This window comes from Triticum aestivum, chromosome 3B, assembly GCF_018294505.1.
Source record: "Triticum aestivum cultivar Chinese Spring chromosome 3B, IWGSC CS RefSeq v2.1, whole genome shotgun sequence".
Lineage (NCBI taxonomy): Eukaryota > Viridiplantae > Streptophyta > Magnoliopsida > Poales > Poaceae > Triticum > Triticum aestivum.
In genome coordinates this window covers 521,808,155-521,824,988 of record NC_057801.1, presented here as the reverse complement: position 1 = coordinate 521,824,988, position 16,834 = coordinate 521,808,155, and the positions used below count along the sequence as shown (strand labels likewise).

The 16,834-nt window shown below is 44.6% G+C and overlaps 1 protein-coding gene across 1 annotated transcript; it reads right to left on the bottom strand.

Moving 5' to 3' along the window:
* Nucleotides 1-12,585: 12,585 nt before the first annotated feature.
* On the bottom strand, nt 12,586-13,658 carry LOC123065641 (oil body-associated protein 2B). Its single transcript, XM_044488886.1, has 2 exons — nt 13,347-13,658; nt 12,586-13,281 (listed from the first exon to the last, which is right to left on the bottom strand). The coding sequence occupies exons 1-2, from the start codon at nt 13,636-13,638 to the stop codon at nt 12,821-12,823; spliced, it is 753 nt and encodes a 250-aa protein (XP_044344821.1). The 5' UTR covers nt 13,639-13,658; the 3' UTR covers nt 12,586-12,820.
* Nucleotides 13,659-16,834: the final 3,176 nt, after the last annotated feature.

Below are 16,834 nucleotides of genomic sequence, written 5' to 3'. Positions count from 1 at the left end.
CCTCCGTCCTGCTGGGCCGAGCCCGTGGTGAGAAGCCTGCCAAACCCTCGCCCCGAGCGCTGCAGTCCCCTTTTTTGTCATATTTTGGTGCCCACTTTGACCTGTCATATCTCCGTGCATATAGCTCCATTTTGCGTGCATAATATATCAAAATGTTCATCATGATGTGCTCTTAATTTTGTTCCATTGTGCCATCTTTGTTTGAGGTCATCTTGATGCCCAAATCTCTGTTGCAAGAGTGCTATATAATGTGGTTTGCTGCCTGTTAACCGAACATGCTCATTGGTCATTTTTGCCATGTTTGATGTGTGCATCCTATGAGCTTGATCATACATGAGTTTTGAACTACATCATGCCATCTTTACAGAGGCGCGATCCATATATTTTTGTGAGTTTTGTAGTGAGTGCATCAAGCTTGCTAAGTAGGGTACTTGTTGTTACTGTTTTGCTAGGCTGAATGTGTTATTTCGTGATGCTATGTAAACCTGCTGCTACAAGTCATTCTATACATAATCTGGAGATGTTCACTAAGGATATTTTCTTATATATGTCATGCTCTATGCATCCATGACCCTGGTTGAATTTATGGCTTGTTTTAGATCGTTGTAATCTTGCTCTCAAATTGCTAAATAATGTTGTTGTCAGCCTGTTAACATGAAGTTCAGTTTTGCCATGTGTTTGTCTAGTGATCCATGCACCTATGAACTTGCTCTTGCCATGCTTAGCTTCATAAACATGTCTTATTACTGTTGGTTGCCTTGTAATGCCATTTATTGCTCTGTGGTTAGTGGTACAAGCTCACCAACATGCCTACTTATCGTTGTTTCTGCCATGTTTGAATCTGTCATATAACTTGCCGTGTTTACATGTGTGCCATCATGTCTTTGTTAGCCATGATAAGTTACTGTAGCATGTTGTTTGATAGCTCTAAACATTGCAACCTGATGTTATTTCTGCAATGTCTGAAACTGTTATTATATGCAATCTTGCCATGTCCTTTTGAGCATTTTCTAGTGATTTCTGGAGATAGCTCAGTGTTCATATTTTGTTAAGCTTCATTTTTAAATCATGCACATGCCTTTTGTTTTCACATTGAGATACTGTAGCATGATGTTTTGATGCTTGCAATATGCCTAGTTGCTGTTTTGGACAGATTGTTGTCATATCTTGTATAGAGTGTATGTGTTGAACCGTTGCTCCGTTTTGAGTGTACTCTATATGAAACTTGCTTGATTTTGCATGTAGTTTCATATTATCATGTTGCATCCATGTTTTGAGGTGTTTGCTTGATGTTTGGATATATTTTGCATCAATGTTATGTTTAACTTGTTTTGCTCATATCTTCTAGGCCGTAGCTCCGAACTAAATGAACTTCCTATGTAACTTGACTAGAATTTCGTGTAGATCCTCTTGGTGCATCTTAACTTGCTGTTTAACAACTTGAACATAAGGTTTATTCAGATCTGGACCAATTTCGAAATTTGCATATGAGGACTTACCGGAATTGTTAGATGTTGTTTCTGGCCTCATTTACACTTGCTTTGATGTGTTGCTCTTGTATGCATCATCTCTTGCCATGAGTAGCTTCATGTAGCCTTGTCATGCATCATGTTTGGTTTTGCATCATGTCTTGTATATGTGTGGTGTGTTTACCATGTTGTGTGCTTCTCTCGATAGTTCCCGTTTCGTTGCGATCGTGAGGATTCGTTCGTCTACGCTTGGTTTGTCTTCGTAGCTTCATCTTCTTCATGAACTCGTTCTTCTTCCTAGCGGGATTTCAGGCAAGATGAACGTCACCTTGGATCTCACTACTATCATTGATATGCTAGTTGCTTTTTTCTATCGCTTTGCTGCGCTACCTATCATTTGCTCTTCAAGCCTCCCAAATTGCCATGCCAGCCTCTAACCTTTTCACCCTTCCTAGCAAACCGTTGTTTGGCTATGTTACTGCTTTTGCTCAGCCCTCTTATAGGATTGTTAGTTGCAGGTGAAGTTGAAGATTGTTCCATGGTGGACAAGATTATGTTGGGATATCACAATATCTCTTATCTTAATTTAATGCATCTATTTACTTGGTAAAGGGTGGAAGACTCGGCCTTATGTCTGGTGTTTTGTTCCACTCTTGCCGCCCTAGTTTCCGTCATACCGGTGTTATGTTCCCGGATTTTGCGTTCCTTACGCGGTTGGGTGATTTATGGGACCCCCTTGACAGTTCGCTTTGAATAAAACTCCTCTAGCAAGGCCCAACCTTGGTTTTACCATTTGCCTCACCTATCCCTTATTCCCTTGGGTTTCCGGAGCCCGAGGGTCATCTTTATTTTAGCCCCCCCCCCCTCCCGGGCCAGTGCTCCTTCGAGTGTTGGTCCAAACTGAGCTGCCTGCGGGGCCACCTCGGGGAAACTCGAAGTCTGGTTTTACTCGTAGCTAGTCTCATCCGGTGTTGCCCTGAGAACGAGATATGTGCAGCTCCTATCGGGATTTTTCGGCACATCGGGCGGCTTTGCTGATCTTGTTTTACCATTGTCGAAATGTCTTGTAACCGGGATTCTGAGTCTGATCGGGTCTTCCTGGGAGAAGGTATATCCTTCGTTGATCATGAGAGCTTATCATGGGCTAAGTTGGGACACCCCTGCAGGGTATAAACTTTTGAAAGTCGTGCCCGCAGTTATGGGCAGATGGGAATTTGTTAATGTCCGGTTGTAGATAACTTGACACCAGATCCGAATTAAAACACATCAACCGTGTGTATAGCCGTGATGGTCTCTTTTCGGCGGAGTCCGGGAAGTCAACACGGTTTTGGGTTATGTTTGACGTAAGTAGGAGTTCAGGATCACTTCTTGATCATGGCTAGCTTCACGACCGTTCCGTTTGCTCTCTTCTCGCTCTTATTTGCGTATGTTAGCCACCATATATGCTTAGTCGCTGCTGCAACCTCACCACTTTATCCCTTCCTTACCCTTTAAGCTTTGCTAGTCTTGATACCCATGGTAATGGGATTGCTGAGTCCTCGTGGCTCACAGATTACTACAACAACAGTTGCAGGTACAGGTTATGCGATGATCTTGACGCGAGAGCGATGTTTGCTTGTTTTGGAGTTCTTCTTCTGCTTCTTCTTCGATCAGGGGATAGGTTCCAGGTCGGCAGCCTGGGCTAGCAGGGTGGATGTCGTTTGAGTTTCTATTTGTGTTTCATCCGTAGACGGATGGTGCTCTTATGTAAGATGATGTTGTATTCGTGTGGCATTGTATGCCTCTTGTATGTATCCCTATCTATTATGTAATGTTGATGTAATGATATCCACCTTGCAAAAGCGTTTCAATATGCGGTTCTATCCTTGGTGGGACCTTCGAGTCTCTTTAGGATAGTATCATATATTGGGCGTGACAAGTTGGTATCAGAGCCTCGACCGACCCTAGGAGCCCCCTTGATTGATCATGTAGTTTGGCCGATGTCGAGTCTAGAAAGAAAACTATTTTCGGAGTTTAGTTATATCGAAGAGTAGGAATTCTTTTTACTCCTCAGCCCCTTCGTCGCTCTGGTGAGGAATCTTGATGTAGGTGTTTTGAATTACTTCTCTTCCCCTACAAATTTTTCTTTAGGATCACGCAGTTGGTTTTCCGAGCGTTGGTTCTCAGCTCTTTTCATCCGGCGCATTTCTCGTCAAGTTGACTCGAGCCTCTTCATCTTTGAGTTCAATCCTCAGTTGTTTTCTTTTCCCCACCCGCCCACCCCTTTTCTTCTTGGAGTCGGAGTCCATAATCGAGTATCCATCCTACTCGTGTGAAGCCTTTGCCTTCTTTCAGCTGGTCTTTCTCTTCAAGATATTCGTCGGTTCCCCCTTCCAAGTTGCCTTTGTTTTCCCGCCCTCCCACCCTCTTCTTCCCGGAGCCTGAGTCTCTTTCGAGCATCAATTTCACTCGTGCAAAGCCTCTTCAGTCTTCCCTCAATTGTTTCAACCGATGAATTCCCATTTTGTTCGACATTCTTCATCTCTTTTTCTTCTCCGGTGCATTCAATTCTAATTTTCGGTAGTGATTACATTCTTTTCCTTGGATCAACTGTTCTCCTTGCTTGTTTGCCTCTCGCCATTCAATCATTCCGGAGTTCGAAAGACATCTCAAGAGATTTGTCTATGTTACACTTAATTTGAGGTTGTCACCTCATTCAAATATTTCAATTGTTTCGGTGCATCATCTATCTGTTCAACATCCCTTTCCAACGATGTTTTCTCTTCAGTGGGCCCTAACCCACAGGTCTTTTCCCAGGATCTTACCTGACTCTTCTAATTATTCCGGAGCCATTCCTAATTCTTTTCGAGTTTGACGTAAGAATGGATTCCATCAGTCAGATGCCATCTCCAAGATCGCTTTCAAATTCTTTTCATCTTTGGTTCAACCCTTCTTCTCTTTCATTCTTCCGGAGTATGTCAGAAGTTGTTTTTCCGTTTCTTTCACTGAAGGCCATCATTCCAGATATCGTTCTCTAATTATCCCGATGCTTCGTTCAAGTGTTCTTTAATCAGCTCATGATCTCTTCATTCTTTTGCATCTAAATCCCCTCTAGCATATTGGTTCTTTTAATTCTTCCCGGTGATTCATTCTCTTTCGTCAGTCATTTTCGAATTCTTACGGTGGTTCATTCAAGATTATTTTTCCTTGATTATCATTCAATCCTTTCAGTCTTTTTAATCCTTAGGGTGGTTCAGTAAGACCTTCTCAAGTTTGTGATATGTCACTTCTCAATCCTTTTCAACAAGAATAAGTTGCATGCCAAATCCGGTTGTCATCAATTAAATTTGATGAGGATAAGCATAACATAAATCTTATTCTTATTTCATCCAAGTGGGTAATCCATTTTCTTTGAAGTTTGTTCGTGAGGAATAAATTCTAGTTCCAAGTGTTTTCATCTTTTCTTTTCCCGGAGTTCAAATTACTCGGCCTTTTCGTCGAAACCCCCATCTAAATCACCGCAAGGCTCATCTTATTATTTCATCCTTCATTCTATCTAATCATCCATCATCCTTTTTGTCACCGGAGTTCTTCATAGTGGTTCTTCATGATTTAAATCATTCTTCAAGAGTTCAGCAAGTATCATTCCATCCTCTCAAGTTCGTGTTCTATTCTTTCCATGTTCAGTCGGAGTTCTGCCTAAATCCTTTTCAGTCTTATTCGTTTCTTATCTCGTTCTAACCGGAGTGGTTTCATAGTCTATCTGATTCTGTGAGCTTTCGATTCTCGTTATTCTAGTCGTTCCTCTCTTCTTCTTGAGTGCTCTTGATTCTTTGCTTCTTCTCTTGAGTTCTTGTTTCACATCATCCCTTTTCCCTTCCGTCTCGGTCCTAAGATCTCGGGACAAGATCTCTTGTTAGTAGAGGAGTGTTGTAACGCCCCGGATTCGATGCGCCAGGTGTCTTCCAGTTATCCGCCGTCGTTTCCATGTCATTTGCTTGCATGTTGCATTTTATCATGTCGTCATGTGCATCTCATTTTGCATACGTGTTCGTTTCTTGCATCCGAGCATTTTCCTCGTTGTCCGTTTTGCAATCCGGCACTCCTATGTCCTCCGGCGTCCCCCTTTTGCCTATTTTCATGTGCGGGTGTTAAACTTTCTCGGAATGGACCGAGGTTTGCCAAGCGGCCTTGGTATAGCACCGGTAGACCGCAATTCAAGTTTCGTGCCATTTGGAGGTTGTTTAATACTCCAACGGTTAACCGGGTAACCGTAAAAAGCCCTCTTTGTGTTGCAGCCCAACACCCCTCCAAAGTGGCCCAAAAGCCATCCAAACCCCCTCTATGCTCTTGGTCGTTCGATCACGATCGCGTGGCCGAAAACTGCACCTCATTTGACTCTCCTAGCTCCCTCTACCTATATATTTGCATCTCCCCCCGAAATTCGCGGATGAATCCCCCCAAACCCTAGATCTTTTCCCCTCTCCTACCGCCACGTCGCTCCCGCCGCCGTCTCCGCCGCCAGGGTCCGCGCGGCCCAGATCCGGCCCGTGAGGCCCGCGCCACCGCCCGCCGCCGCCTGTCGGACCCGCGCGCCCCCGCCCTCGTTCGCTCCTGCGGCCCGAGCCGGCCCCGCGCCGCCCGGCCGCGCCCCGCCGCCTCCCGCGCCGGCACCCGCTCGCCACCGTCCGCCGCCTCGTCTCCGCCGCCGACCGGCGCGTTCCCGGAGTGCGCCTCGCCACCGCCGCGCTCGCCGTCGCCTCCGCTCCGGCCGGCGCCGCCTCCTCACCGTCGCGCCGACCCCGCCGCCAGGAGCTCTTCGTCGGCCCCGTTCCTGCCGCCGCTGTGGCAGATCCGGCACCGACCGGCTGAATCTGCACATCGCCGCCGCCGATTTCTCCCGTCGCCGCCGCCGTCTGACGGGATCGGGAGGAGCCCCGATCCGCGCCCCCCCCCCCCGCTCGCGCCCCGTGGGTCGCGCCCACCTGTGGGCCGGCCACCTCACCGACCGGCCCAGCCCGCATCCCCTCCGGCCCGCCTCGTCCTCCGTCCTGCTAGGCCGAGCCCATGATGAGCAGTCTGCCAAACCCTTGCCCCGAGCGCTGCATAGTTTCCCCACGCTCACTGTTTTCGTGGTAAAAAAACTGCTAAGTCCCTTTTTCTGTCATATTTTGGTGCCCCCTTTGACCTGTCATATCTCCGTGCATATAGCTTCGTTTTGCGTGTATAATATATCAAATTGTTCATCATAATGTACTCTTAATTTTGTTCCATTGTGCCATCTTTGTTTGAGGTCATCTTAATGCCCAAATCTCTGTTGCAAGAGTGCTATATAATGTTGTCTGCTGCCTGTTAACAGAACATGCTCATTGGTCATTTTTGCCATGTTTGATGTGTGCATCCTATGAGCTTGAGTCATACATGAGTTTTGAACTACATTATGCCATCTTTACGGGGGTGCAATCCATGTATTTTTGTGAGTTGTGTTGTGAGTGCATTAAGCTTGCTAAGTAGGGTACTTGCTGTTACTATTTTGCTAGGCCGAATCTGTTATTTCGTGATGCTATGTAAACCTACTGCTACAAGTCATTCTATGCATAATCTGGAGATGTTCAATCAGGATGTTTTTTATACATGTCATTATATATCCATCCATGCCCCTGGTTGCATTTATGGCTTGCCGTAGATTGTTGTAATCTTGCTCTCAAGTTGCTAAATAATGTTGTTGTCAGCCTGTTAACATGAAGTTCGGTTTTGCCATGTGTTTTGCTAGTGATACATGCACCCTATGAACTTGCTCTTGTCATGCTTAGCTTCATAAACATGTCTTCTTATTGTTGGTTGCCTTGTAATGCCATGTATTGCTCCGTGGTGAGTGATACAAGCTCACCAACATGCCTACTTATCGTTGTTTCTGCCATGTTTGAATCTGTCATATAACTTGCCATGTTTACATGGGTGCCATCATATCTTCTGGTCCTTTTTGGCTAATGCTCAGTAAGGGACTTTTGTTCTATGCGTTTAGTAGATTCATTCCATGCCTTTGTTTGCCATGATAAGTTACCGTAGCATGTTGTTTGATAGCTCTAAACATTGCAACGTGATATTATTTCTGCAAAGTCTGAAACTGTTATTATATGCAATCTTGCCATGTCCTTTTGAGCATTTTCTAATGATTTCTGGAGATAGCTCAGTGTTCATGTTTTGTTAAGCTTCATTTTTCAATCATGCCCATGCCTTTTGTTTTCATATTGAGATGCTGTAGCATGATGTTTTGATGCTTGCAATATGCCTAGTTGCTGTTTTGGACAGATTGTTGTCATATCTTGTATAGAGTGTGTGTTGAACCGTTGCTCCGTTTTTAGTGTGCTCTATATGAAACTTGCTTGATTTTGCATGTAGTTTTATATTATCATGTTGCATCCATGTTTTGAGGTGTTTGCTTGATGTTTGGATGTATTTTGCATCAATGCCATGTTTAACTTGTTTTGCTCATATCTTCTAGGTCGTAGCTCCGAAGTAAATGAACTTCCTATGTAACTTGACTAGAATTTCATGTGGATGCTCTTGGTGCATCTTAACTTGCTGTTTAACAACTTGAACATAAGGTTTATTTAGATCTGGACCAATTTCGAAATTTGCATATGAGGACTTACCGGAATTGTTAGATGTTGTTTCCGGCCTCATTTACACTTGCTTTGATGTGTTGCTCTTGTATGCATCATCTCTTGCCATGAGTAGCTTCATGTAGCCTTGTCATGCATCATGTTTGGTTGTGCATCATGTCTTGTAAATGTGTGGTGTGTTTACCATGTTGTGTGCTTCTCTCGATAGTTCCCGTTTCGTTGCGATCGTGAGGATTCGTTCGTCTACGCTTGGTTTGTCTTCGTGGCTTCATCTTCTTCATGAACTCGTTCTTCTTCCTAGCGGGATTTCAGAAAAGATGACCGTCACCTTGGATCTCACTACTATCATTGCTATGCTAGTTGCTTCGTTCTATCGCTTTGCTGCGCTACCTATCATTTGCTCTTCAAGCCTCCCAAATTGCCATGCCAGCCTCTAACCTTTTCACCCTTTCTAGCAAACCGTTGTTTGGCTATGTTACTGCTTTTGCTCATCCTTCTTATAGAGTTGTTAGTTGCAGGTGAAGTTGAAGATTGTTCCATGGTGGACAAGATTATGTTGTGATATCACAATATCTCTTATCTTAATTTAATGCATCTATATACTCCCTCTGTTCCTTTATATAAGGTGTATTTGTTTTTTATAAAATTCCACAATGTAAGGTGCATTTCTTCTAAATCCTCCTAATTCCCATTTTAGCCCTCCAGCGAAAGGAAAGTATCTTTCTCCTAATTGCATGTACCTCTCTTTGTTGCAAAATAAGGAAAGAATCTCTCTATTGATTGCATGTATCTCTTACTTTCCTACACTCACTGATTTACCTGCCACTAATCAATAAATTTGCCAAGGGTAATTCTGTCCTAACACCTCTATATTTATGCGTCTTGGTCACTTTGCCAAAAATAATACACCTTACATAAAGGAACGGAGGGAATACTTGGTAAAGGGTGGAAGACTCGGCCTTATGCCTGGTGTTTTGTTCCACTCTTGCCGCCCTAGTTTCCGTCATACCGGTGTTATGTTTCCGGATTTTGCGTTCCTTACGCGGTTGGGTGATTTATGGGACCCCCTTGACAGTTTGCTTTGAATAAAACTCCTCCAGCAAGGCCCAACCTTGGTTTTACCATTTGCCTCACCTAGCCCTTATTCCCTTGGGTTTCCGGAGCCCGAGGGTCATCTTTATTTTAGCCCCCCCCCCCCCCGGGCCAGTGCTCCTTCGAATGTTGGTCCGAACTGAGCTGCCTGCGGGGCCACCTCGGGGAAACTCGAAGTCTGGTTTTACTTGTAGCTAGTCTCATCCGGTGTTGCCCTGAGAACGAGATATGTGCAGCTCCTATCAGGATTTGTCGGCACATCGGGCGGCTTTGCTGGTCTTGTTTTTCCATTGTCGAAATGTCTTGTAAACCGGGATTCCGAGTCTGATCAGGTCTTCCTGGGAGAAGGTACATCCTTCGTTGATCACGAGAGACTATCATCTATCATGGGCTAAGTTGGGACACCCCTGCAGGGTATAAACTTTTGAAAGTCGTGCCCGCGGTTATGGGCAGATGGGAATTTGTTAATGTCCGGTTGTAGATAACTTGACACCAGATCCGAATTAAAACACATCAACCATGTGTGTAGCCGTGATGGTCTCTTTTCGGCGGAGTCCGGGAAGTCAACACGGTTTTGGGTTATGTTTGACGTAAGTAGGAGTTCAGGATCACTTCTTGATCATGGCTAGCTTCACAACCGTTCTGTTTGCTCTCTTCTCGCTCTTATTTACGTATGTTAGCCACCATATATGCTTAGTCGCTGCTGCAACCTCACCACTTTATCCCTTCCTTACCCTTTAAGCTTTGCTAGTCTTGATACCCATGGTAATGGAATTGCTGAGTCCTCGTGACTCACAGATTACTACAACAACAATTGCAGGTACAGGTTATGCGATGATCTTGACGCGAGAGGGATGTTTGCTTGTTTTGGAGTTCTTCTTCTGCTTCTTCTTCGATCAGGGGATAGGTTCCAGGTCGGCAGCCTGGGCTAGCAGGGTGGATGTCGTTTGAGTTTCTGTTTGTGTTTCATCCGTAGACGGATGGTGCTCTTATGTAAGATGATGTTATATTCGTGTGGCATTGTATGCCTCTTGTATGTATCCCTATCTATTATGTAATGTTGATGTAATGATATCCACCTTGCAAAAGCGTTTCAATATGCGGTTCTATCCTTGGTGGGACCTTCGAGTCTCTTTAGGATAGTATCGCATATTGGGCGTGACAAAAGTAAAGCCCATAAACATCCAAACGGGTAATATAATAGCATGGAACAATAAAAAATTATAGATACATTGGAGACGTATCACTCTACTCATCATTTTTTTATCCAATGAGCTCACACTTTCATCAATTCCTTTTTTCATAGACTCCCGCAAAATATTAGTCTCTTTTTAGACAGAGGAGACTTTCTTAATAAATGCATCAATATCGGAATTGAATTTATAATTATCATAGCAATATTTAATGATGGCAAAAATTTCAGGCCTATAAACATTATCATCAAAAGCTTCAAATTTTTCAAACAAAGATTCAATTTCTAAGCACCCTTAAAAGCAACAAATTCTTCTATTCGTTTCACATCATAAGAATCATATATAATCATATATACCTCTAGCACAAGAAGCCAAAGTTTCAGTATCATTAAATTCACATGAAAAGAGAAGGTGTGGAGCATTTATCCTAGAGCAACAAGTAAAATCATATCTCAAGCATAAATCTCAAGCATACCAATGCAACATATAAATTTGATCCCATAAAAGTTTCCCTTTTGTGTCAAGTGATAATTCCTAAAATATTCACGTTGATCCAATGTTACACCCATTATATAATTGAATAGGGTTTTTTCTGGATTATCAAAGTAGTGCATAATATATTTTACATAATGAGCATCGAGGGTTTTAGGAGGTTTCCCATCTCCATGAGTAGCAAATACAACTTTTTTTGGTGTTTCGTGTTCCATATCCATAACTAAAGATAGAAAACAATTTAAAACAGGAAATAAACACTACTTAGTGATAAAACAAATAAGCGACCACAAAAATATTCACCCCCACGCCATTGCTCCTCGGCAACGGTGCCAGAAAAAGGTCTTGATAACCCACAAGTATAGGAGACCGTTTGTAGCCTTCTTCGATAAATAAGAGTGTCGAACCCAACGAGGAGCTAAAGGCAAAACAAATATTTCCTCAAATTCTATCGACCAGCGATACAACTCTACGCACACTTGATATTTGCTTTACCGAAAACAAGTATGCAACTATTTTGTAGATGTGATGCTAGAACTGCTTTGCAAGAATAAAACTAGAAGTACTTTGCAAGATAATAAAAGTTAGGTGTTTAGTAAAAGAGTTTGTGTCAATAAGAAAGTTATTTGTCCCTAGGTAATCAATAACAAGTACCAATAATCATTCTTGTAATTTTATATGAGGGAGAGGCATGAGCTAACATATTTTCTCTACTTGGATCATATGCACTTATGATTGGAACTCTAGAAAGCATCCGCAACCAGTAAAGATCACTAAGGTCGTGAAACCCAACCGTAGCATTAAATATCAAGTCCTCTTTACTTCCATACGCCATGACCCACTTATCCGCGTTTAGGCTCGTGTCACCCCATGCAACACTAACAATAAGCAAACCATGAACATATTACAACACTCTACAGCGGGCGGCACTCATGTTTGCGCGAGAACGAAGGGCACCGTAGGACGGCATCATAAATAAAATATACAATCATACTAACCAAATCACGATTAATCCATAAGACAAAACGGATCTACTCAAAAATCATAAGATAACCATAGATTTTTGAGAAATAATATATGAGGTTGAGCACCTTGTTTAAGTAGAGATTATAGCGGGAAGAAGAGGTGTTACACCGCTGCATAAAGGAGAAGAGAGTTGGTGATGACGGTGTTGATGAAGATCATCGTCCCAATCGTTGCCCCGATGGCACTCCGGCACCACCGGAAGCGAGGGGGGAGAGCCCCCTCCTTCTTCTTCTTCCTTGACCTCCCCCTAGATGATAGGAGGGTTTCTGCTCTGGTCCTTGGCCTCCGCGCCCCCCTTCCCCCTCTCAATTTGTGCGGGATGCAGGTGGCGGTGCTCGCCGTCGTCCCCTTCCGACTTGCAGCAACGGCGACTAGTGCTTCCTCCCGACTTGCAGCAACGGCGATTAGTGCATGGGCGTCGCCATGAGCGTCCTCTCCCATCTCAGATGCAACGGGAGAGAGGCGGGGGAGGAGAAAGACGAGGAGAAGTGGATGAGAGAAATCATACGGGAAGAGATAAGGTTGGAGGGGAAAGCGATGGGCTGGCCCACAAAGGGCACGTGTCGTGTGAAGAAGACGGCTTCAGCGTCGTTGTTTTCATCCGGCTTAATTGAAACGTTTTCCTTCTCTTTTTATTTGACCTTCGGGTCTGCTGGTCCTAGGACCTTTACCATCTTGTTATTTTTCCATATCAATGAATGCTGGATCTTTCAAAAAAAAAACTTGCACCTTCACTGCCATCTCCTGACTATTCCGTAGGAATTATCAATGAATGCTGGATCTTTCAAAAAAAACTTGCACCTTCACTGACATCTCCTGACTATTCCGTACACCTACGACTCTACGGAAAAACAAGACAACCAACAGAAGTTGAAAGATATTTCAAAAAAAAAAACAGAAGTTGAAAGAAGATGCGCATTTCACTGGGCAACCATTCCATCTCTCAAGGGAAGGGCGCGTGCTGCTTCATCTCCGTGGTCGTGACGTCCACGGCGAACCCCTTGCCGTGCAGCCGCCAGTAGTCGGCGTTCGGGTTGATCCACTCCGGCTCATCCATCTCCACCCTCTGAGCCTTGAGCCCACGAGCCGAGCTGTCCACCTTGCACCTCTCGTCGCGTGCGCGCACCAGCTCGGCGCGCACCCGGCCCGGCTCCACGGCCTGCGGCGACATCATGAGCGCCGGCGCGCCGAGGGGCAGCCGGTCGCCGCGGTCCACCTGCCACGTGCACCAGAACTTGCCGTACGTCTTGGCCATCCTGGCCATCTCCGAGGTCTGCAGCATCTCCGGCACGCCCACGTCGGTCCACAGCCCGGCCTTGACCTCGTAGGCGTGCGAGTGCCACAGCTTCTGCTCCTCCGGCGGCAGGTCCTCGAAGATTTTGTCCGACACTATGTACTCCACACCTGCATCATCCAAATTTATAAGCAACCAAACGTAATGGTCGGCGAGGCTTCGGCAACTGACATACCGATGAGGCGGGCCGAGGGCTTGTCGGAGTCGTAGACGGCGCACTGGAGGACGTCCTGGTTGAGGCGGGAAACGAAGTGGTGGGCCTCGAGCTGCCGGTGTATGTCATGCGCGTACAGCGCGAAGCTGCACGCGTGCTGCTTCATCTGGCGCACCGGCTTCAACGGCTGCAGCACCTGAGCGCCCATGTCGATAACCTGCGAGGAGACCGTGGTCGGCCTGCCCGGCGGCGGCGCCGTCCCGCCGGTGCCCGACGTGGGCGTGGGCGCTGGGTTCTGATCACTGGAGGACATCGCTTCTCGCGCGTTGGCAGATCGCAGCAGGCTGATCGGCGATCCCTCGAGGGCGCGGTCTTCTTATCCTTCGTAACTTCGAGGCGTTCGCGCAAGCTGCCGCGACGCCGCGACGCGTGCTGCTTTAGGCGCAGGACGTGGCGTGCTTGCAGAAGGCGCGAGAACTATGAGTAGGAACTTCCACCGCAGAACGTGGCGCATAGGGCCGATACACGTCTCAAACTTGGTAGCTCATCATCCTGACTCCCGAGCCTTCTATATCTACGAAAAACTTAGTAGTTTAGTTTCCTCTTTCAACAGGATATTATGGAGTGCCGTAAATTGAGCGTAGCTCACATGCTTTGTTTTTTTTATACCTGTGCTTGCATTTTTTATATATTTATTTTAGTGTTTTCAATTATGTTTGTTTAGTGGGAGGAGATGTTCTCATCGACCACGAGACACATGTGCTAACTTTATCAATCTTAAGATATTGTGTCGGCTCAGTGACTCAAGTGACAGGGTAGGATGTATGTGCATATACATGAGCATCTACGATTGCACCATGTTACAAAAAGGTACCATTGGTTTTCTACATACCATGGTTTTGAATATTTTATAAGATTGTAGTATTTTGAATATCATGTTTTTTTTAAGAATTCTTTGCATTCAAATCACGAAACAATATACAAAGTAGTTGACCCTTACAAGCACACAGAAACGCAAAACAAAGGACCATGAACACCTAGAGTACCCTAAGACAATCATAACACAATAAGATCTTCGGAGCCCCGTGCCATCATCCCCGAATCTTGAGAGAAGACTCCTGCAGCAGAAAGATCTGCAACCAGGCGCAAGCAGGTCATCATCTTCGACCACAGAACAATTACCGCCACGCTGGTTCCTCCTTTCTTGACACTAGCGCTGAGAGGGCATGGACATCAATCCAACACACCTGCAACAGCCGTCGCCATCTTTGGCTTTGAGTACCGCGAAAAATGTCCCTTCCGGAAGGAAGACAACTCGAGTCATCCGACCGGTCCAGCATCGCGGCCGGGCCATCCGCCCGGGCAAAGCAGAATCTCCCTCCAGCATCAGCGTAGAGGAAGAAGAAGAACAACACCAGCAAATCATACCGACAAGGAAGAACAAGGGTCTTCGTCTCCCTGAATCCATCGCCCATCTGAGGACCCAAACGGACAATGCCGATGGACCTCCAGCCACCATAGCTCGCGACCTCGACGAGATCCGGGGATCCCCCACCCCGCTGGCTCCTAGACGAAGGCAAAAGCCTCGCCTGACCGCGAACGGAGCCAGGAGAAACTTATTCCAACGCGACACCACCGCAACGGCCTCGGCAGCGTCACCCTCAACCCTAACCCTACCACACACCCACCTAGCGGACAGACCCGAGGTCCCTCCCCCCCCCCCCATCCGCCGCCGGAGCGGCCGACAGAGAGAGGGAACCGGCGGCGCGCAAGGGAACCCTCGTCGCCTCCTAAGATCGCCTCGTGCGATCCTACTTTTCCGAGAATAGTTTGGGGGCTGTGAATATCATGTTTTTAATATTTTAAAGGAAATCTAATTTTTTTTCTAAATTAAATTGAGAAAATTCATTGCCCAACATTAGAATATTGAGGACTTTACTCGTGTTTAAAATAATTGTGCTATACTAAAATAGACCTTGAACTTTTTTCCCGTGTATACTATCTACTGTACTACTTATAAAAGATTGAGTTATGTGAATACAAATGATTTCAATCATTCAACCACCTATACCCAACCTCCTACGGAGCTCCAATGATGTCCATCACATCACCAACAGAAAAAAAAACACTAATTGCATCAATTACAATTGATTTTGGAAACATCACTAAGTGTGATAGATATTTGGATCAACATTGATTGCATCAGTTGCAATTAATCTTAAAAACGATATTAACTACACAAATAATCTCCATAATGGCCTATCTTGATTGTTTCTTTTCACTCATAATCATATGATGTCACGGCCAATTCTATGAGCAAGAAGAGTGTGAGAAAGTGTGTTCATGCATCAATGAGGACGCAAAACGTATTACGGACTTCATGGTTGCGAAAAGTGCCCGGTGGTGCACACAAAGGTAGCAGGTTCACCAAGGACAATGACCCCTTTGTCACGAATGAGGACTTAGGGTATTGAAAATCCAAAACCAAATGATGTGACATGTCATTTGAGTGGATAAATGGGGACATGTGCAGGTCTACATTCGACGCAAAGTGACCACGACCATACATTCACATGACTTGGCTCCGATTCTCGAAAGGACAAACCTTAGGCAACATCTGTGTTGCGAAAGGGAGGAGTAATTGAAGTGGAAGATGGCGTTGTAAAGCCACCTAATGGTTAAAAATATGTCCCAGAGACAATAATAAATGTTATTTATTTATGAGGTAAATACACCACAAGTCATAAAACTTGCACACGGTAGTCAGTTTGATGCACAAACTTATAAAATACGTGTTTTTGTCATCTAACTTGTCCCTCCGTTCAGATACAGTGCTTTTTACCGTATTCAGCTGTATCATGTGCACACATGGCGTGCCAACGTGGCAGGGGCCCACTGTCAGCAGTGGGTAACCTGCGTGCACTGTTTTTTTAGAAAGCACTCTTGCAAAAGACTTGCTACGATCCACCTCGCTTTGATAACCACTTGACCTACATATTGTTCACGATTATGGAGCACAATTTGCTTTATATAGACAGATTGTATGAGTTAAAATAGAAACCAAAACGAGAAAAGGGAAGGCACCCGTTCGAACCTATGACCACATAAGCTCGTCATATGTGTGCGCACCAACCATCCGGCCACAATGAGTTTAAAAAAAACATCAGCCACAATGACATTTGAATAGATAAACACAATTTATCTTATGTATTCTTCTTTCTTTTTTTCTATTTAAGAAAATTACTTATATTCTAGATAAACATTTTGGACAAATCAACTAGATTTTTGTTTGAATTCGTGTAATTTTAAATTTAAAAATCTAGAAAAAATATAGTGCAGAATGAGTGTACGTACTTTTCTAGACAAATCAACTAAATTTTTGTATGAATTCAAATAATTTTAAATAAAAAATGTAGATAAGAAATATAGTGCAGAATGAATGTACGTAAGTTCCTTTGGACAAATCAATGGTTTTTTTAAAATCAAATAATTTTAAATTCAAAAAACTA

Coding starts and splice junctions, on each gene's coding strand:
- LOC123065641 (XM_044488886.1), bottom strand. CDS start 13,638: ATGTCCTCCAGTGATCAGAACCCAGCGCCCACGCCCACGTCGGGCACC. Junction 13,282..13,346: donor GCCCTCGGCCCGCCTCATCG/GTATGTCAGTTG, acceptor TGGATGATGCAG/GTGTGGAGTACATAGTGTCG.